Raw genomic sequence first — 21,918 nt, 5'->3', positions numbered from 1 at the left:
CACTTTCATAGTTTCAAAGTTCAAAAGTGGAATGAAGAATCTGGTTTTCAGGGGACCTATGTTTTAGTATTTTAAACTCTGAGGCTAATCTGTGTTCAAAGTAATTATCTGAAATAGTCTCCCTAATTCACTCCCTCATCAGTGTTAACATTAAAATATAAGCCAGAGAGGAAAATAGTATAACTGGGGCATTCTGCATATTCATAGATACATACATTCACGTTCACATTTGTAGCATAGTCTTAGTTACTGTACTTTAACACTTATCTGTATTTAATTACATATTTATATAAAAATATATTTATAAAAAGGATTAATGTAAGATGTTCTCCTCTATGAAAAATCTGGAGATGGTTTCCAGAACACTTCGTTTTTATTCTAGATCTGATTTTATTACAAGACTTGAAGAAAAATGTTAATTGATAATTTGCTGTCCTCAATATGTGAATATTAATATTCCCTCTGTGTCCAATGTGCCTCTGTAAATGCAAGACAGAGTTGAAGAGAAAGGACAGATGGGGTGACCAGTTGTTTCAAAAAGAATAGAACAACAAAGAAGACTAATGGTGCATATTATTATATCTAATCATATTAATAATAAGAGACAATGCTATTGACTGTAATTTTTCTCAGGGCAAAGAACTTCTGAGAAAAATACTCTTAACTTCTGAGAAAAATATTCTTAACATTTTGAAATGCAGTGATAGGTAAAGAAGCTTGCAGAAATCAAATTGGCTCTTTTTGGGTTGTTATTTAAACACATAATTTCAGAGTTTAATACATCCTTTGGAATCAAAAGAGTCATTAAGAAGCCATTTATCTACAAGAAATATCAGCAAGAAAGCACTGAATCCAGATGGTTATGCAGTTTTATTTTAGGAAATATTCAGTGATAAAGTATATCCATTTTTAAATGAGTTGCAAATAGGCAGTTCAGCTATTTCATCTTAATTTAGTAAACATTTCCTTACTGAAACTGAAGCAAGATGTGAATTTCCAGAAATGTGGGAATTTCCTCTAAGATGTGAAATTTCCAAAAAGCTCACTTTATACTTTAACATGAATCTAGTAAGCTTCACACAAAATGTAGGATTGTTAAAAAAAATTTTTTTTTTAAGCAACGAAAAATGAGGCGAAATGAGAAGACTCTGTAGTTTACTTCTCCTGCTCCTGCTTGGATAAGAGTAAGTATCCAAGAATATAATAAAATGTATTTACTTGAAACATAAGGCTGATGGGAATAATACCAATGGTTTTTTGGAATAATCAGCCCGAGTGCATAGGTTTGGAGGGAAGTACCTTAGCAATCAAAATATCTTTGCCATGATCAGGAAACACTTTTAGCCCTATTGTCTGATGGTATATTAAGGTAGCTAACATGCTGTATTCTTCTAAACTTTAAATCTTACCCTAGAGAGCTCTAGTAAACTTCAGTTATTTTGCTACCTGGCATGTACCTTTCCTTCCTTCTGGCAGTGAATCCATAGTGCCTCTTCCTTCTCTATTCTCATCCCATGGGCTCCAAGGCAATTGACACCATCCCTGGGCTTCAGAGGAGGAGTAAGTGAATACAACTAAGAAGAAAGAAAATTGCACTCACTTGTTTACAGTGATAGGGTCAGGGACGGACCCATGATCCATGTCTAGCCAACCAGGGTTGAGGACAGTCAATTCTGGAACTACTATTTGCATTATCCAGGAAGCAGTTTTCTCTCATGGGAGCCCCGAGGTGGAAGGTGATAATGGAGATGTGTCTGAAGTTAGTCTATCCCTACATTGTTCAGGTACCCAAGCCAATATATAGTTTCTTTTAGAAATTTAAATTAGAAGTTTGAGTTAGTTTTCTACTGAGTACAGCAGAGTTCTTATTGCTACATGGGATGAGAATAGAGATCAACTGGAGAACTTGTAAATATTACAGATTCTCAGACCCCACCCCAGACCAACTGAACTAGTGTCTCTGATAGGGGCCTAGGGTTTCATTAAGAGTTCCAGGTGGTTTCTATAATCATGATAGTTTAGAAACACTTTCTCAGGGAATTCCTTAGGACTAGTAGTTGAATGTTACTCCATTTAGTGATAAAAAGTACATATTTTAGAGCTGACAGAAGTGGTTTCAAGGCCCAGCTGTTTGCATATGAATTGGTTGAATTGGGTGATTTATGGCAAGGTACACAACTACCCTAGTTTCTGTTTCTTCGCCAATAAACTTGAAGTAATAGTATTTTACACATAGCAGTATTTTCTGTAATAGGTGAGATACGTGCTGAGTATCCCTTATCTGAAATACTTGGGACCAGAAATGTTTCAGATTTCAGATTTTTTTAGATTTAGAATATTTTTATTATACTTATGAGTGGAACATTCCTAATCCAAAAATCCAAAATTCTAAATGCTCAGACTTGCATTTTCTTTGAGCATTATGTCAGCATTAAGAAATGTTCAGGTTTTGGAGCATTTCAAATTTTGGAGTTTCAGATTAGGGATGTTCAACTTGTAATTGACACAGAATGTTGCACATATTGATAGTCAATTTTATTAGTGTTTATTATCTTATTTATCAGAGTAAGTCAAACTTCTCTGAAACACTAGGGAAACAGTTCAAATTGACACTATAGTCAGAGTTTCTATTGAAAATAAATTAGAACTGAACAGTGGGCTACACCCTACATTGTTAAATATATTGATTATATTATTTTTGTCAAATACTTGATCTTAGACCATATATAGTACATTATTTCTTAAAGATGATGCAACAACAAATTGAATTCAACAAATTCATTCTTTCATTCAGTTTGACCTTCATGTGCAAAGTCATATTGAAAATGCCTTTAGTGTACAAAGTACATTTAGGAAGGCCACAAATTTAGTCTGAAAATAATCACCTTTTGTAACTTTGGGTCTAAGGAGCATTCCAATTTGACCCAAGAGAATCCATAGGAAGAAGAAATACCTTTACTTGCTGTAAAGTCTGGTCTAGAGGTCTTCTCTCTCATTTAGATAGATAAATGTTACGGGAGAATGCCAGGATAAAGTTTTCATTTACTATTACCACGTACAAGCACTATATTATACTAACTGGCCACAGAAAGAAACTTCATTAGCTGCTTGAGTTAGGAGGTGAGAGTCTAATGCTCTGAGTGTTAGTAATAGCATGAACAACAAAACAGATAGTGATGCTTCCCTGAGGGAAAGAATGAGAGAATTTAAATTTTTGAAATATTCTATAAGGAATAGAACATAACAGAGACACCATGAAAGGAAGGGAAAGAGAGGGGAGTCTGAGAGATTTTGTAAGGGCAAGGGTTACATGGTTTCAGGGTCTGTGGAATTTTCCTTCTGAAAAACTGACTCAAGGGCATGTTAAAATAGAAATGTTTTTGGGAGGCCAAGTCAGACAGATCACGAGGTCAAGAGATCGAGACCATCCTGGCCAACATGTGAAACCCCATCCCTACTAAAAACACAAAAATTAGCTGGGCATAGTGGCGCTTACCTGTAGTTTCAGCTACTCGGGGGGCTGGGGCAGGAGAATCGCTTGAACCCAGGAGGCAGAGGTTGCTGTGAGCCAAGATCGTGCCACTGCACTCTAGCCTGGAGACAGAGTGAGACTCTGTCTAAAAAAAAAAAAAAAAAAAAGAAAAAAAAAGAATGTTTGCAATGCTATAATTGATAGAAAACCCTCCTAGGCCCTCTCTTGTCTTCCTGTCTTCAACCTCACCTTCAGTAAAGTCTGCTACTTTCACTTCTGTTTTGTTGTTGTTGTTTTAATGAGGAAATGGTTGCATCAATAAGATACCCAACAGAATCTGGATGCCCAGAAAAAAGACCTGAGATGACATTTCCTACTCTGCCCCTTTGGAAACTCACAGAAGTCTTAGTGTGGACCTTGAACTCTCATCAGATGTAGAATTGCTGTTAGAATCCCCTACAGGTACAGTCTCTTCCTCATGCTCATATTTTTAGATCATAAAGGATATGTGTATGGCTATTTTTTGGGTACAAGTATTTATACTACAGGTTGACTGTCCCTTATCTGAAATACTTGGGACCAAAAGTGTTTTCAATTTTTGATTGTTTTTCGTTTTGGGGTATTTTCATCATACTGATAGTGCATCTCAAATCTGAACATCTGAAATCTGAAATGCTCCAGTGGGCACTCCTTTGAGTATCAAGACAGTGCTCAAAGATACTTTACTTTTACTAGCCTCTTTGAATTTGGCTTTTGTCTCTTCCTTTATTACATTTCAGAATTTGTGGTCTTGTGTGGATTGAGCTTTATACAGTGGGGCAGGGTGAGAAATGTCATCTCAGGATCTTGTTTCTGGGCAGCTAGATTCTGTAGGGTGTCTTATTGAGGTAACCATTTCCTCATTAAAAATGAAAACAAAAAAACAATAAAAATATGAAAGTAGTAGACATTACTGGAGATTGGGTTAAAGATAGAAAAGGAGGGGTCCAGGAGGGTTTTACATTAATTGTAGCAATGCAAACATTTCTATTAAAAAATGTCCTTGAGTCATTATGTCAGAAGGAAAGTTCCACAGACCCTGAAACCCAGCATATTAGTTTCCTGTGGCTACTATAACAAATTACCACAAATGTAGTGCCTTAAAACAACACAAAATTATTCTCCCACAGTTCTGGAAGCCACAGTCTAAAATCTGGGATGAAATCAGGTGTCACCTGGAGCACCCTCCCTCCAGAGGCTCTAGGGTGGGATCCATCCCTTGCCTCTTCTAGCTCCTGGTGGTTGCCAACACTCATTAGCACGTGACTGCATCACTCTTAGCTCTGCCTCCGTGGTCATATTGCCTCCTCCTCTTCTGTGTCTGTGTTGAATATATCTCTACCTCTCTCATAAGGACACTCATGATTATATTTAGGGTTCATTCAGAGAATCCAAGAAAATCTCCCATCTCAAAATCCTTAATCATATTGGCAAAGACTCTTTTTCTATTCCAGGTAAGGTCAAATTGCAAGTTTCAGGTATTAAGACCTGAAATCTTTGGGTGCCAATTATTCAGCCTGTTAACACCTGGCCTCTGCTTCTCTCTCCTCTTAGATGAGGATGCAGAGTAGCCTCCTGCTTTGGGTTGTGAAAAGGTCCATTTCCTGTAAGTGAGGGAAACCTTCACTCTCATGCAACTCCTGGAGTGTGTAATTATTGTGCCTAGCCCAAAGGTTTTTTTCCTTAAGCCATACTGCTAGTTATTCTGAAAATTTATGGCATAAATGAATTTGATTTAAAAATTGCCCTGGTTGTCAGAAGAATCACTGCAACATGAGAGTTCATTTTAAAATCCAGTTACCCTTCCAGTAACCTCCTCATTGTTCTCCTCTTCTTCATAGGAAAACTTCTCCAACAGAAATATGCACAGTATTTACTTTATAACTTCCCAGTGCATCTTTGATCTCCTCTAATCTGGCTTTCATCCCACTCCTTTATAGAAACCATTTCACTACACTTGCTTTGGTCACCAATAACTAGTAGAACCATATAAATTATCATTGAAAGGAGACACTTTTGAAAGTGAAACTAGATACTACCTACTACTAACTAATTACATTAACTATACCAGGGCATGATGCACACCAAGACTATCCCAGGAAAACTGAGGGGTGTAGTTACCTAGAAGTGATCTTCATGCTGACCAATTCAATCCACATTATTTTATTTTGTCTTGCCCAGCATTTTACCAGCTTTTCAAGACAGTTGAACTTTCATTCCTTCTCTAGTACTCTTTCCATTTTTTCTTCTGCCTACTAATGCTTTTTTCTTGTTATAGGAAAATCCTGTTTTTTCCTGTTGTTGGAAAATCCTGTTTTTTCTGTTGTTGGCCATTCTTTCCAAGCCTGTTCATCTGGTCTATATTCTGCATTCTCCTAGGGCTCATTTCCAGGTCTAAATCTCTCTTTATCGTATACATTCCTATGGCTTTAGATGCCTATGCTGGCAATTTCTAAATTCATCTCCAGTACAGACCTTTCTTACATGTTCCCGATTTAAATATTCAACTGCATTTTGACATCTCCTCTTGGATATATTTAAAAATTATACTCTTTTTCTCTCACACATGCCCAAACTGTTTCTTCCCCAGTCTACTGCATCACAGAAAATGTTTCTACCAACTTAAAATCCTGTTCACCAGAAACTCACTCCCGTCCAATCCATCTGCAAGTGTGTTTATTTCTACCTTCAAAACATGTTTCAAATGTACACATTTCATATGTACCCATCCATTTCATGTCCTTCTCTTCACCACCATTGAATCTACCATTTCATACTTCCTGTAGCTTTCTTTTTGCATTTTTTTTTTTTTGCCACTTGGAATTTGTTCTCCTCACAAGATCCAGATTTATTTGTAATACATACATATAAAATTGATATATGTATTTATAAATAGTAAATTCATAAAACTTGCATTTACTTTAAATCTTGGTGCCCTGTGACTTCACAACCATTGACTCAAAGATTTCAGTGACTTAGAGGAAATGAAGATACTGATATAATAGTCACATTGTGAAGATTTACAAAATAAGATGTAGAAGAATTTTTACTAAACCTGAGAATGAGGGAGAAAATGTTTATTGGACAATATGTGGTGCGTCAGAAAGCACAAGTGTGCAAGGAGAAATAAAAATAGTAAGAGGTTAGGTTGAAGGGTCCCGGTACCCTGTAGAGGGTGAAACCCTAGGGCAGAGAGGACAGGGATGATAGGAACTGTAGACAGGTAGGGAGGGAAGCCAAAATCAGAAGTCATTGGTCCATTGTGTTTTATAGAATTCTTGAGCAGGAACATCTCAGAAAGCTAGCTACTGCTACAAAGGAAAGTGGTAGCTTGGTGTGCTTGGCAGGGAGTGTGCTACAGTAGCACCAGCATATGACAACTGAGGAATCTAGTGACTTTGGCACAGTCTTAGTGGGGCATGCAGGAGATATCTGAGCTAAGAGTCTAGGATTTGCCATAGGATTATCATGAGCAGGGGAAGCTAACCCTTAAACAGAGTAGACAACCTAGCTGGGGACTGGGTGGAGGACAAGGCTGAGACACAGATATTTAATGGCCGGGAGGCGGAGCTTGCAGTGAGCTGAGATCCGGCCACTGCACTCCAGCCTGGGCTACAGAGCGAGACTCCGTCTCAAAAAAAAAAAAAAAAAAAAAAAAAAAAGAAAGAACAGAGATGGGGCCACGCAAGTAAGGGAGATCATGAGATGCTCCCACACTGAGAGAAAAGATTCTCAGTGTGTAAGATATGCTCAGAAGCCACTTTAACAAGGATTGCTTAAACTAAGGGCCTTAGCAATAAGAAATTCGGCTGTGGCAGAGAGCTAGAACTTTGAACATCATGACTTCATCCCAAAGAGCCTCAGCTAAGCAGAAAGAGGCTACCTTAGATGAAAAAGAAACCGCTTTCATTGGCAAGATTGAGATTTATCTTAGTCCCGAACAACAGCTGGGAATCGTGGACAGAATAGAAGACATTCCAGACAATAAAGGATGTTACATGATTTTGCACATGTGACGTAGTACAATATGTACAAATTTTTTTTTTACCTTGATACACAGAAATTAGATGTTAACTTTCTTCTTCTTAGTGCCCCCAAATGACTCCCATATGCTTCGGAATATAAACAGTAGCATGCATTGCAGGTACAGTATGATCTGGCCCAATCCTAACTCCTTAACTTCTTTGACTCCATTTCTTCCTCTTGCTCAATGAAAGGCAACTTCACTAACTGCCCGTCTGTTCTTTGCATAAGCCAAGATTTTTCTCAACCAAAGAATTTGCTTATGCTTTTTCCTTTCTCTGGAATGAATGTTGCATCATCCCAATATTCACATGAACGACTCTTTTGTATTCTCTTCAGTTTAGGGGGATAAATGCCACCCTCATGAGGAAGTCTTGCCTGATCTGAAGTGGCTCCATTGATAATGGCTTCTTTGATAATGGTGAATAACCTCAAAGGATACTATATTTCTATACTACAACCTTAGTTTATCGCACTCTTCACAATTATAATTATTGCACTGATTTGTTCATTTGTTCTTTGTCTCCAACAGGAAATTATAAACTCCATGAGAGCAGGGGTCATATTCACATTGATCACTGTTGTTTTTCCAATATTAGCTTAGTTATTGGTACACAATGAATGTTCAAAAAGCACTTATGAATGAGAAAATTAAGCTTTCATACTCAGTGGTTTCTTATTACTAACAGAATTACATTTCTTGGACCATCATTATAAGACCTCCATTGATTATGCAGATGTGCTTCCTACCTTTTTTTTCCCACAAGCCATACACTTCTTCAAATAATGAAACCCGAGATACTTTAGTTTCCATGTAAGTCTATAAATTCTAACCTTTGTACCTTTTTGCTCATATAGTTTCTTTCATCTGAATTGCCCATTTCTATCTCTAATGTTTCAGTCTTATTTATTATTTAAACCTCTTCTCAACACCATGTTCCCTATGGGGCTTCTGTGAATTTAATTTGATGCTCTGTACTCTGATGAAAATTTCTCTTTACCTGACTAAAGGTATCTAACAGTCTCATTTGAACTATGGTCATATATATACACATATATGTAGTGTATAAATATAGAAGATGTATCGTTTCATCCTTCGGTTCATTGGTACTCTTAGCATTGTGCCTTGTATATGGATAAAAGGCACTAAAAATAAATATTTTTTGGATATCCTAAGGAAAGGTAAAACAATTTTATAATAATACTATCCTTTGGAAATCTGCATTCTTCATCTGCATACATGCTGGAAATTATACCTATAAAGTTAGAAACACACGTAAACCACAGAGCTGCTAAATTCCCATATGTACTTTTTAAAATGTATGAAAAGGTTCATAAATGTCAAGCAAAAGATTGAGTACAAAGACAGAAAGAACAGAAATAGAATTCATTAGGCTTTTGCCAAGAACCAGGGATTCTAAGGGCTTTGTATACATTGTCTAATTTAAAGTTAATCCCACACCATCCCTATGAAGTAAATGTTACAGTTAGTTGTCTGAAACATCCTGTTTGGGGAAGAAATGGGAATAATTCATGACCAATGAGTCACATCTACAAAATTGAAATGCTACCATTGTTAGGAGAGTTCCATACCAAAGAACAGTTTTAGCTTGAATAAAAAGAAAAAAAATAGCTCAGGAAATCCACCGCAGGTTCGAAGAATAGCACAAAAATTTAATTCTTAAGAAACATTAAGATGGTGAAAAATTGTTCTACTAACAGATATTTTGTCAAACTTACATGAAGAGTCAGAATAGATATTAGCAAAGACAGGAAAATTAAAGGACTTTTATTAATTTATAAAGAAGAATGTTAATTAAATCTGAAAGGACTCTGGGAAAAATTACTTCTGTTATTTATTTCAAAAAATCTTTTGAACCACTAATGAGAACATTCCGATTATCTCAGGAATAATTGCCTACTTATTGCATCAAATTATGAATTTCAGAAGTTAAGGAGGATGAGAGCGATTAGTTACAAAAAAGGAAAAATGATGTAACAACATGAAAATAAGAAATTGGTAAATAAGAAATAGATTAAGCTTAGAGTTAGAGAAATAAAAGTAAGATATAATTTAGACTTCTGTAAATAGAAAGTAGAATAAAACTTAAGTCTTAAAAAGAAAAAAGTCCAGGATTCAATAATTCTGATGATGCCTGTAAAGTTGCCCCTAACACAGCATATCCCAATTTCTTATTAAAATATCAATGGACTCAGAAAAAAAAAATTGTATTAGAAAAAGAAGTAGGGGCTAGGTGCGGTGGCTCACACCTGTAATCCTAGCACTTTGGGAGGCTGAGGGGGGCGGATCACAAGGTCAGAAGAACGAGACCATCTTGGCTAACATGGTGAAACCCTGTCTCTACTAAAAATACAAAAAATTAGCCTAGGTTGGTGGCAGGTACCTGTAGTCCCAGCTATTTGGGAGGCTGAGGCAAGAGAATGGCATGAACCCAGGAGGCAGAGCTTGCAGTGAGCTCAGATCACGCCTCTGCACTCCATCCAGCCTGGGTGACTGGGCGAGACTCCATCTCAAAAAAAAAAAAAAAAGGAGGAGAAGAAGAAAATATACAGAAATACAGGCCTGAAAGCAAGTCCTCCCGCACAATTCAGAAGTGTTTTGTTTATTTGTGTCACTATCAGGCCAATGAAACTTTGAGAAAAGCATGCTGGATGAACCATCCTTGCCATATTGACAGTGATCTTATGCAAAATGGCTTTTTAGTTCACAAAGTTTATATGAACCCCAAAATCTAGGCAAGGATTCTTGCTGCCTCAAAAACATCAGGCACTCAGTAATTATTTATTTCTTCCTCTCCTCTGTCTCTGCATTTGTTTGGTTATTATAAACTGTCAGAACAGAACTAAGCAGAAGTAGGAAGGGAACTAATCATCTTGGGCACATTTCTCATCTTTACAACTTTGTAGGTCGAAAGAGAAAGGAAGAGATACGGCATTTTTGAATTCTTGAGGTTTGCTTCTTCTAAAATAATTCACTTGCAAATCAGAACACCACGGAGAGCAAAGGAAAGATCTTCTGTAGGTTCAGCAGAGTTATACTAGATGAAAGCCAGTGAGATACTGGAAACTTTCCGGGATCTGTTTGTAAGTGGCTGTCTGGCTATGAATCAGAAGTCACAGAACATAGGGGTGGTATAATGGGCCGAAGGCAATCCAGTTGCACAGGGGCTTGGCACTCATTGATCTGAAGAGACCTTCTTTCATTGGCAAGTAAATGAATAGATTAAAATACTTCAAACTGAAATAAACATAATAGGCTAAGGTAATGAGTCACAGTAGGTTTAGAAAATAATTATTTTATAAAACCAGGAGATTCTTTCATAGAAAACTATTTGACGTTTTTTATACTTATGAAGAAATATTATCTCCATGAAACAAAACTGGAAGTTAATAAATAAGTAATAACATAGGCAAAAAAAGACAACATTATGAAATGAAAAGAATGGGTAAGAAAAGGAAGAATTGCAAATAAAAATACAATAGGAGAATTGAAATCATTATTGGGAGTAGTAAAAGACATATTTAACTTTACAAAAAGTCGAAGCCATAATTTGGATGCTCAAACTGAGAAAATGCAAAAAATGTTTAAAGAAAATATTTACATATTATATATTACTTCATATATATGTATTACATATATGAAAAGAAATGATAGGATGGAGATTAGGGGAAATTTTTAAGAATTGTATTTATTGGAAAAACATACAAGAAATTTAAGAAAAAGAATTATACATATGCCTTTAAAACATGTCAACATAAATGAAACAAATCAGTAATCAATAATGAAAATTTCTGTGAAAGAGAGACAATGTGAATCTTTCTGGGTTCCAGTTTTGGGTAGGCCTCTTTGATTCACCATTTTCTTTTAGACCTACTAGGTTCACCTACATGCATATTCATACCTCTTCCTATCTATATATTCATTATAACATCATAGAGTATTTGAGGTAAGAGAGAATCTTATTCTCTCTAAAATCCTTCCCATAAAATATTTGCAATGAAGAGAGTAGTTAAGTTTCTCTCTTAACCTTCTTCTCACTAGGCCAGACTACGGAAATTTATCCAATATTGTTTTTCAAATAGCCAGTTTCTCATGCAGATAATTATCTGATAGCCTTTTGTGACAGCACAACATTCCTTTCTAGGTTGATTACATAAATTGAATATGATAGTATAATATATATCTGACATAAAGTAGACTGTGGTATATGTGCTGCTTCTATTTCTTGCATATCACTCCCCTTTAATATGTTTGCTGTTACATATTTATAGTTCTGAAACCAGAGGAAATATCAATATTTATAGAAGATGGTGCTGGAATATTCTTATATGGAGATTTTTAAAAATTGTGGTAAAATATACAAAATGTAAAATTTACAATTTTAAACATTTTTAAGTGTACACTTCAGTAGCAATGATGTACATTCGTATTTTTATGCTATGATTACCACCATCCATCTCTAGAACTTTATTCATCTTCCAAAACTGAAATGACATATGCATTGAACAATTACTCTTGCTCCCAACCCCTGGTCCCTGATAACCACTATTCTCTTTTCCATCTCTGTGAATTTGACTTTTCTAGATTCCTCATATAAATCGAATCATGTAGTATTTGTCTTTTTGTGACTGTCTTATTTTGCTAAGCATAATGTCTCCAAGGTTTATCCATGCTGTTGCGTATGACAGTATTTCCTTATAAGGCTAAAGAATATTCCATAGTATGATTATGCCACATTTGGTTTATCAACTAATTTGTCTATGGACAATTTGGTTGCTTCCATCTTTTGGCTATTGTAAATAATGCTCTTATGAACATAGGTGGTTGAATATCTGTTTGAGTCTCTGCTTTCAATTCTTTTGGGCATATGAGCAAAAGTGGAATTATTGGAGTCTGTGGTAATCTATGTTTAATTTTTAAGGAACTGTCATACTGTTTTCCACAGTGACTGCCACAAGTTTACATTCCCACTGAAACTGAACAGGGGTTGGAATTTATCCACATCTTTTAAGATCTTTAAATACATTTTTCCCTTCTATATGGGAGGATAATGAATTGAAGAAAATGGGAAGGGCTAGATGAACTTCAAAGTTTCCACCTGTCTTGTCATCTGTGCTGCATTGCTTTAAAATAATAACTTACTGGGTAGTTTTCTGCTTTCCCAAAAGAGTTAATAAAACTTTTATCAATATGTGACTTTCTCTTAAAGAATAGATTACATGCTGGCTGTGATAGTTAATACTGAGAGTCAACTTGATTGGATGGAAGGGTACAAAGTATTAATCCTGGATGTGTCTGTGTGGGTGTTGCCAAAAGAGATTAACATCTGAGTCAGTGAGCTAAGGAAGGCAGATCTACCCTTAATCTGGTGGGCACAATCTAATCAGCTTCCAGTGAATATAAAGCAGGAAGAAAAACAAACGTGAAAAGAAGAGAACTGGCCTAGCCTCCTAGCCTACATCTTTCTCCGGTGCTGGACACTTCCTGTCCTCGAACACTGGACTCCAGGTTCTTCAGTTTTGAGACTTGGACTGGCTCTCTTTACTCCTCAAGCTTGCAGACAGCCTATTATGAGACCTTGTGATCCTGTAGGTTAATACTTAATAAAGTCTTATATATATGAGCATATATAAATATATATATATTTAGAGAAAATAATATATATTATATATTACTTCATATATATGTATTACATATATGAAAAGAAAGGATGGAGATTAGGGAAAACTTTTAAGAATTATATTTATTGGAAAAACATATAAGAAATTTAAGAAAAAGAATTATACATATGCCTTTAAAACATGTCAACATAAATGAAACAAATCAGTAATCAACAATGAAAATTTCTATGAAAGAGAGACAATGTCAATCTTTCTGGGTTCCAGTTTTGCACTCATATATCTCTATATATATGCATATGTATATATATCCAGTGTTGCATGCATATATATATATATATGCATATATATGTATACAAACATATATACTTTTGGTACATATATATTTCAGTTTGCACTATAGTGTATATGCATATATGCACTATAGTGCAAGCCGATATACATATAAGCATATGCATATATATGCACTATATATATAGTGCAAAATGAAATATATATATATATACCAATAGTATATATGTGTGTATACACATATATATACACACACACACACTATTGGTTCTGTCTCTCTAGAGGACCCTAATACACATGCCAAATTTAATCTTTCAATATTTGTAGCTATATAATGTTCAACACATATGTGACCTCCATATTCTGCTGCTGACACTATGAGAATGAAATATCTGGATGATGAAGAGAGTATTTTATTCATTTGTTGTTTGCATGTTGAAATTGGATCACAGCTAGAAGGATCTTGCCTTGAATGAATTCCCTAGAAACAGACCTTGCCATGAAGATTTGTATGAAAGTGATTTACTGTGAAGTGCTCCCAGGAGACACCATTAGGGGAAGGGGGCAAGACAAAAGAGAAGGGAGGCAATCCAAGCAAGGGTACACTATTACAGTGCACTATCGTGAAGAAATAGGCCCATAGTCACTTTGGCTCAACCCTACAGGGGTACTCTGGAGATAAATTGGGTTACAATTCAAAATTGTTGTCATCAGGGCAAAGGGGTTACTATTTGAAAGGTCTAATCAGACATTTCCAGTTCTCCCATGCATGTAGGCAAAGACAGGTTCTAGCAGTCTAGGGAAACTCTCTAAAGAGACGTGGTATGGACTGGAGTGAAAGCACACTGGGAGTGTATATGAAAATGGCATAAGGGTCTAATTGCTTTAAAATAATAAATTACTGAGAATTGTTATTATAACTTACTTGAGGATGAGGCAGAGAACTGATAGCTCCTACCACAGCTTTTAATAAAAGGTAATATTTATGCTATGGTTTTGATATCTGACTCCTCCAGATTTCATGGTGAAATTTGATCCCCAGTGTTGAAGGTGGGGCCTAATGGGAGGGCTCTGGGTCGTGGAGGTAAATTCCTCATGAATGGCATGGTGCAGTCCACATGGTAATGAGTTAGTTCTTATTCTATTACTTCCAAAGGGAACTGGTTGCTTAAAAGAGTCTGGCACCTCCTGCTTCTCTCTCTTGCTTCCTCTCTTGCCATGCAATCTCTGCACAAGTGGATTTCCCTTTCCTTTCCACCATAAGTGAAAGCCTCCTGAGGCCTCACCAGGAACAGATGCTGGCACCATGCTTCTTGTACAGCCTGCAGAACCATGAGCTAATTAAACCTCTTCTTTTTATTAAGTTACTCAGCTCAGGTATTCCTTTACAGCAACACCAATGGACTAAGAGAATGAATCCTAAGGATACAGACAGGCAAGGTTGTGGTTGTGTGTGTGGTACAGCATTTACTATAAATAACATGAAGAAAGAACTTTGTATCAAAACTTTATTTATTAAACAAAAAATGCACCATTGGAATAACATTTCTATAAAAAATGAATATGAGACTGTTCTACAGTGATTACAAAACCCCCTTTTCCTTGTGTAGTAGTATACAAGATCATGTGTAGAAACAGTCATTGTTTTAAACTGTAAGCAAGTTTCCTTTCTCGTAGAACAAGATTTACACTTAAATATTGCAATCACTAGTCTAATTTGGTTAACAATGCTAGAATTTGACAGTTTAAAGAAACTTTTTGTAGGCTCAAAATACCTTTTTGTTAAAAAAGGTGTTTTGCAACAACAAAAAATTTCTTTTCTCACTAAGGCTAGTTAAAGCTGTAGTATACCCATTTCTACCAAATAAACTTATCACTAGCATACTAACAATCTGTTTGAGTTGCAAAGCCCTTTGAATGAGTAGCACTGATCTGCAGAATACTTTCAGAATTATTTAGGTTTGGTGTTATCTTCTTTGAATGACCCTAAAAAGGGAGAAGGTGGTGATGATGGAACTTCAGTGAAGGCTTTGCCTGGACTAGACATCTCTTCATACTCAGCAATGGACAATTCATTTCCAAAGTGGTCCCTCTGAGATATGGAACACCACAGCTTTAACAGCCGTATCTAGATCCCAACCAGATCTCCCCTTTTATCATAAATTATCCAAAAAGAAGCCACTCTAAATAATAAATTAAATATTACTTATAAAAAGTACATCCCATACCCACCCACCCTTCCCCCAAACAAGCTGACAATTCACAAAGTTCAGAATTGTCAGATTTACCCTACAATAATAAAAAACAGCATTTCTCCTCCTCTCCAACATTCCTTTCTTGCATCTGAAAAGATCCCTTGGCCCATGCCTCTGTGTTTATTAAATCTTGCAGAGTTTTGCTCTTGCTCTTCTACCAACAAAAATCATAGGATGACAATGTATAAAGGCTCTCTAGTGAGAGCAAGAGAAAAAAGTCCTTCAGAGAGTGCAACTGGAAGTCTGCCAGGTGAACGTTTGCAATAGTGGCAACAAAGACTCCAGATCAGTAGTAATATTCATTTGTTGATATGGGTGTGGTATTTTGTCTTTTACATAACCTTACTGACCAGGAAATAGGCATTTTTTTTCCCCCAAATCGATTCTTTTTGGCAACAGGTATTTAGATAGCAAGATACATTGAGGCATGGGTACACATATTTTGCATTGGAATGGAATATCATACAAAACACCTATCTATGATTTTCCAAAGTATTCAATTTAATTTTAAACACTGGACTCAAAAGCTTTTCTATACAATACTAAAGTGATTTCTGAAAGTCACCAGAGAAATGCAAATTATGGGTAAAATGTTGCTTTGAATGTGATTTACAAAAAGAGAGAGGGTGTAGACTTGAGTGTATGACTACTTCTGCATCTCCAGGAAGTTGTGTGCTCTGTATTGTAAATAGTTATGAGCAGGCTAGGATAGTAACCTCTGGCCTACAGGACTGCCTGTGGTTGCATGAAGTAAACTGAGTGAAAGGGAAGGTAACCCTGCTCCACATCTATTGTAAAGTTCAGATGATTTTGTTTTCTTTAAACACATCTGAAATTAGACAATTTTTCCATTTTTCCTATTTTCATTGACTAGAAATGGACATTCCAAAACCATAAGAATTCTGGGACACAATTTTATCTAAAATGGTAAGATATTATCTTTAGAGGTAACCTGTGGTTGTAATTACAGTCTAGCTGCTGTATCTGAGATACCATATTACATTTGGAGACAACCATAAGATGATTATTTAAACAAAGTCAACAGAAGTACCCAAAGGGTGGATAAGTATCAGCAATCATCTTCAAGCACAGACACCAACAGCTTCCAGAAATACCTGTACTTAAGAGATTCTTTATTAGAAAAGCCAATAAGTACCAAAGTTTTTAGTTTCAGAATGTTGTCTGAAACATCACACTAGCACAGGATGGCTCTCCTTGTGTAGCTGGAACCAAGGCAGGAGACTGAACATACACACCTAATTTTGAATAATCCTTATTTTGAAGAAACTAAGAATATACTCAACAGGAATCCTTAATAAATCTCCACTTATATCACTGACTTGGTATTTTTTTCAGATTGTTCAATTGAGTATGCATTTTATAATTCCCAAATGTAAAGTTTCATTATTTAAATATTCTCGAAGCTTGTATCTCTGTTATTCGAAGAGGCAAGTATGACTGGTTTCTTATTGGCTATAATTCAGTACGAAACATTTAACTTTTTGCTAGAGCATAATCCAAATATTCTTTATACATTTGAACTACCCAAATTTTTCTAAGTTTCACAAATGCAGAAATTTCTGCAGAGGAAAGAAAATAGCTTTCTTATTAGGGTGAAATATAAAGAAAAATACCATTTTTTTTTTTTTAAAGAAGAGGATCTTGCCTGACATTTTAGCACATTACAGGGCAGACCAGAGAATGCTCTGTCAAATATGATTTTCTTCTTTTTCAGGGAGAAATGAGTTCTGGTGGTAGAGCTGCTGGTTGGCTGTCAGGTATCACCTAATGGGAATCAGATTTATGAGCATAAAGAGTCCTGGATACCATGAACTAGACTCAGTAGGAGGAATTCAGAGGCTAGTTTGCAGTATTCACAGGTTTCTTCTTGTCAAGAGATCAGTAGACTGGGAAATTGATAAGTTACCTGAAAACTTGGGCAGGAAATTGTATATATATATGAATCATTTGAGGGTAAAGGGAACAGAGTTATACAAAAGTTGTGGTGACATCATTGTATATTAATACTACCAGGTAAATGATACTGCAGTTTTTTGAGGATGTTTAAATTGATTGTATTATAGATTAAATGCATGGTGCTATTATTGGCATTGCCAGTTACTAAGATAAACCATTGTATTTATTTAATGAAGAAAGTTTCAAGAGCATGCAGCAGAAATATAACTTCCACTGAACACAAATAACATATATTTTAAATGGATTTTTAAAAATTTTATTTCCTAAATAATTATTTTTGACTAGAAGGATCTAGAAATTTGTGAAAATGATAGTTTTTTTTTTTAATTGATCAACTATATTCTACATATTGAAGGTGTGACTCAATCCCTAAAATCTGAGATGTGCAACCTATTCCAAGCTGAGCACTCAGGATTACCCTCATGGGGGTCAGGTACCTAAAGAGAATGTTCCATGTTTGCTAGAATTAGAAAGGGGAGGTAGTAATTCTTAGGGCCTAGAGAAAGTTGGGCTAGCCCAATGGATATTTTCTTTTTTGAAGTAATGGATTATTTCTGAATCATTCAATATTATGTTAGGAAACACTTTATTCCAGGTCAGTAGAAGGTTGTCTAACTAAGTGCCCAGATGTTAAATAAGAGTAATCTGTCCCATAGAATAACATCACATAGCTCTTCAGAAAGACTTCCAGAAAATCTGAGTAAATTGAATGAGCACTCTTGTTGAAGGAACAAATTCGCAAATGGACCGGACTTTCTAATGAACCATTTGAACAGCCCTCTCTTTGACATCAGATTTTCTTCCTGACATAAAACTGTAAAAAAATAATCTGAATTATTACTTCTGTTACAGTGCCATTTTGCTCAAAATATTTTATTCAGGGATTCATATATAATTACCCACCTAATAAAAGGAGCTATTAGGTTGTAAAGATTCTATCCCTTCTATGCTCTTTTAAAATTATGACCTATCAAGCTTGAAATCAAAGGTAGAGCTGAAAGGAATAATTCAGCTGAAACTCTCCCATTGGGTTTTCAAGTCACCTAACTGATAAATATGCAAACTAGCTCCCTTTTGGCCATTCAGCTACATAAACAGGGATTAACTACAAATGCAGCTGAAAATTCAGAAACTAAAAGGCTGCACACAAAATGTTCTTAATTTTAGCTAGTTCCAAGCTGTAGATAAACATGGCAATAGAAGTTTAAAACCGTAGTCCACAGTTTAAGATGCTGCTTTGAAAAGTATCTGCTGGATTTATGCGTCAGAAGTGTCAGGTGGCACCTACCCCTCTGCTTTCTCCTGACTCTGACACAGGTGTGGTGTAAAAGATTTCCTTAACAAAAGGGTCTGGTGGCCAATGCTTCCCAACACTGACCCTGTCTGTAGGCAGAGTTGGCATTCTTTAAGAGAAGGTACTGTTAGAAGTTACCTTTTATATTCCTTCTCTTCCTCGGGGCCTGCTCTCAGGGAATCTGCCATTTCTATGGGAGTAGAAGACAGGCGACATTGGCCAGTGCACCATATGACATGTGGAGCTGGCCATTTCACCCAATGCTAGTTGCCAAGGAGAACTCAGGGAGGGATGGGGTGAAGGGGTGGGGGCATTCTTCTGGCCAAACTCCTAAGGAAGATGGCCTTGGTGAAGCTTTGAAATTGCATCACAGTGTGGTATGGCACAAAAGCCACCCAAATTGAAAAGTGTCCTATTACAAGCTTAAGCATATAATTACCATGTGTCTGAGAAGACTGTATATTATATCCTCTTTCCAGAAATGTACTGCTGCTGGCAGAATGCCACTAGTTGCAGATTTTTATGTTCCTGGACTCCAAACATACATATTAACCAAGGGTGGATTTACAAATACTTGCCAAAATAGGTGAATTTTTAGCCCCTCACTAATATCCACCACTTATGCAAGATGAATGACTGAGTTACAAACATAAGCATTCTCTGCCTTTTGTTTGTTTACTCTTTACTTTTTGTGCTGTAAGGAAAACATCCAATCCTTTGGTGCTATGGCATGAGAGATTCCCATGGGTGCTTTGTATGTTAAAGTTGAAAACAAAATAGTGAGCTTGCACTGGTTTGCCATGGCATGGTACAGGCTTAAATAATGCACTTGCATTTTGTAAGACTAGACCTACACATTAAACAACAGGCCTTGGCAACGGAAAACATAGGCATTAGTTATGACAGTGTGGTCACTGCAGTGGCAAAGGCCCAGGACTATTCTAGCAGCTTAAACTTTGACGTTGCAGTGAAAATGAATCTTTGCTTTTGTTTAGGGACCTCACAGTCATCATTTGACAATTCCTGATGCCTATGAAAGAGGGAATGCTTATTCCTTCTGAACTGCTTTAGGATCTTCCTTAATTGAGTGGTCCTGATGGGTGACCTGTACACTGGTTAGAGTTCTTGGACACAGGTGTGCTGTTTATGGGTAATTGGTATGCTGCAAAGTTCCTGGAAAATTCACCTCATCCATTCAGAAATACATGTTAAAAGGCTGAGCCTGTGATGGCATTAAGCTGCTTCATGAGTCCTTCCAAACTTGCCATTTGTTCACTCAGATCATCCTGTTCATACACCTATAAAGAGAATGAGAGCCAAGAGTTACTACCAAATATTGATCCATTTGTTTTATGAAGCCTGGGGCCACAGATAGTTGGGGCACTTAGTTTTCTCAAGTCTGACCTAGGAGACCACAGCCAGGGCTGTCCTAGGAATATATTCATTGAATGAAGATGCTGGTAATAAAAAAGGGATAGTAAGAGATTGCATATTGTTTCACTCACTCCATCTCCATCTGTGACAAGGAAGATATTTCAGAGTCAAAAAGACTTGGTTTCAAATTAAGTTCTCCCAATTATTAGCTGTGTGGTCTTAGACAAGTGAGTGCACCTCTCTGATACATAGTGTTCTTCATCTATAAAATAATAATGACATCTATTTCATAGGCTATTCTGAGCTTCCTGTGACATGTTTAGTGCCTATGATGGGGTCTGGCATATGGTGGATATTCAATACATCAGTTCCTGTTTCTCTTACTAGATGACCCATCAAGATATGAACAGAGAAGAATCAGACAGGTACACTCACTGTTCAGCAATATTCTATCTTCTGCAGCCTCTGCTGCTGATACCCAGGCAAACAGGGTCTGGAGTGGACTTCAAGCAATCTCCAACAGACCTACAGCTGAGGGTCCCGACTGTTAGAAGGAAAACTAACAAACAGGAAAGACACCCACACCAAAACCCCATCAGTACGTCACCATCAACAAAGACCAGAGGCAGATAAAACCACAAAGATGGGGAAAAAGCAGGGCAGAAAAGCTGGAAATTCAAAAAATAAGAGCGAATCTCCCCCTGCAAAGGAACGCAGCTCATCGCCAGCAACGGACCAAAGCTGGACAGAGAATGATTTTGATGAGATCAGAGAAGAAGGCTTCAGTCCATCAAACTTCTCAGAGCTAAAGGAGGAATTACATACCCAGCAAAGAAACTAAAAATCTTGAAAAAAGAGTGGAAGAATTGATAACTAGAATAATTAATGCAGAGAAGGCCATAAACGAACTGACAGAGATGAAAACCATGACACGAGAAATACGTGACAAATGCACAAGCTTCAGTAACCGACTCGATCAACTGGAAGAAAGAGTATCAGCGATTGAAGATCAAATGAATGAAATGAAGCGAGAAGAGAAATCTAAAGAAAAAAGAAGAAAAAGAAATGAATAAAGCCTGCAAGAAGTATGGGATTATGTAAAAAGACCAAATCTACGTCTGATTAGAGTGCCTGAAAGTGAGGGGGAAAATGGAACCAAGTTGGAAAACACTCTTCAGGATATCATCCAGGAGAACTTCCCCAACCTAGTAGGGCAGGCCAACATTCAACTTCAGGAAATACAGAGAACGCCACAAAGATACTCCTCGAGAAGAGCAACTCCAAGACACATAATTGCCAGATTCACCAAAGTTGAAATGAAGGAAAAAATCTTAAGGGCAGCCAGAGAGAAAGGTCAGGTTACCCACAAAGGGAAGCCCATCAGACTAACAGCAGATCTCTCAGCAGAAACTCTACAAGCCAGAAGAGAGTGGGGACCAATATTCAACATTCTTAAAGAAAAGAATTTTCAACCCAGAATTTCATATCCAGCCAAACTAAGTTTCATAAGTGAAGGAGAAATAAAATCCTTTACAGATAAGCAAATGCTTAGA

At 36.5% G+C, this 21,918-nt stretch overlaps 1 protein-coding gene across 5 annotated transcripts in view; it reads right to left on the bottom strand.

Moving 5' to 3' along the window:
• Positions 1–14,959: 14,959 nt before the first annotated feature.
• DCC (DCC netrin 1 receptor) overlaps positions 14,960–21,918 on the bottom strand; it is a 1,226,567-nt gene continuing 1,219,608 nt past the window's right edge. For 4 of the 5 annotated variants that reach the window (XM_017951759.3, XM_017951760.3, XM_017951761.3 and 1 more), the window contains exon 29: positions 14,960–20,289. In XM_017951759.3, the coding sequence (XP_017807248.1) occupies positions 20,200–20,289 (90 nt within the window). In that variant the 3' untranslated portion in view covers positions 14,960–20,199. The remainder of the gene's footprint in view (positions 20,290–21,918) is intronic. The other variant, XM_017951762.3, reaches the window with a different exon arrangement.

Source organism: Papio anubis, chromosome 19 (genome assembly GCF_008728515.1).
Source record: "Papio anubis isolate 15944 chromosome 19, Panubis1.0, whole genome shotgun sequence".
NCBI lineage: Eukaryota > Metazoa > Chordata > Mammalia > Primates > Cercopithecidae > Papio > Papio anubis.
The sequence above is the reverse complement of the archived record's forward strand: the minus strand, read 5'-3'. Positions and strand labels throughout refer to the sequence as shown.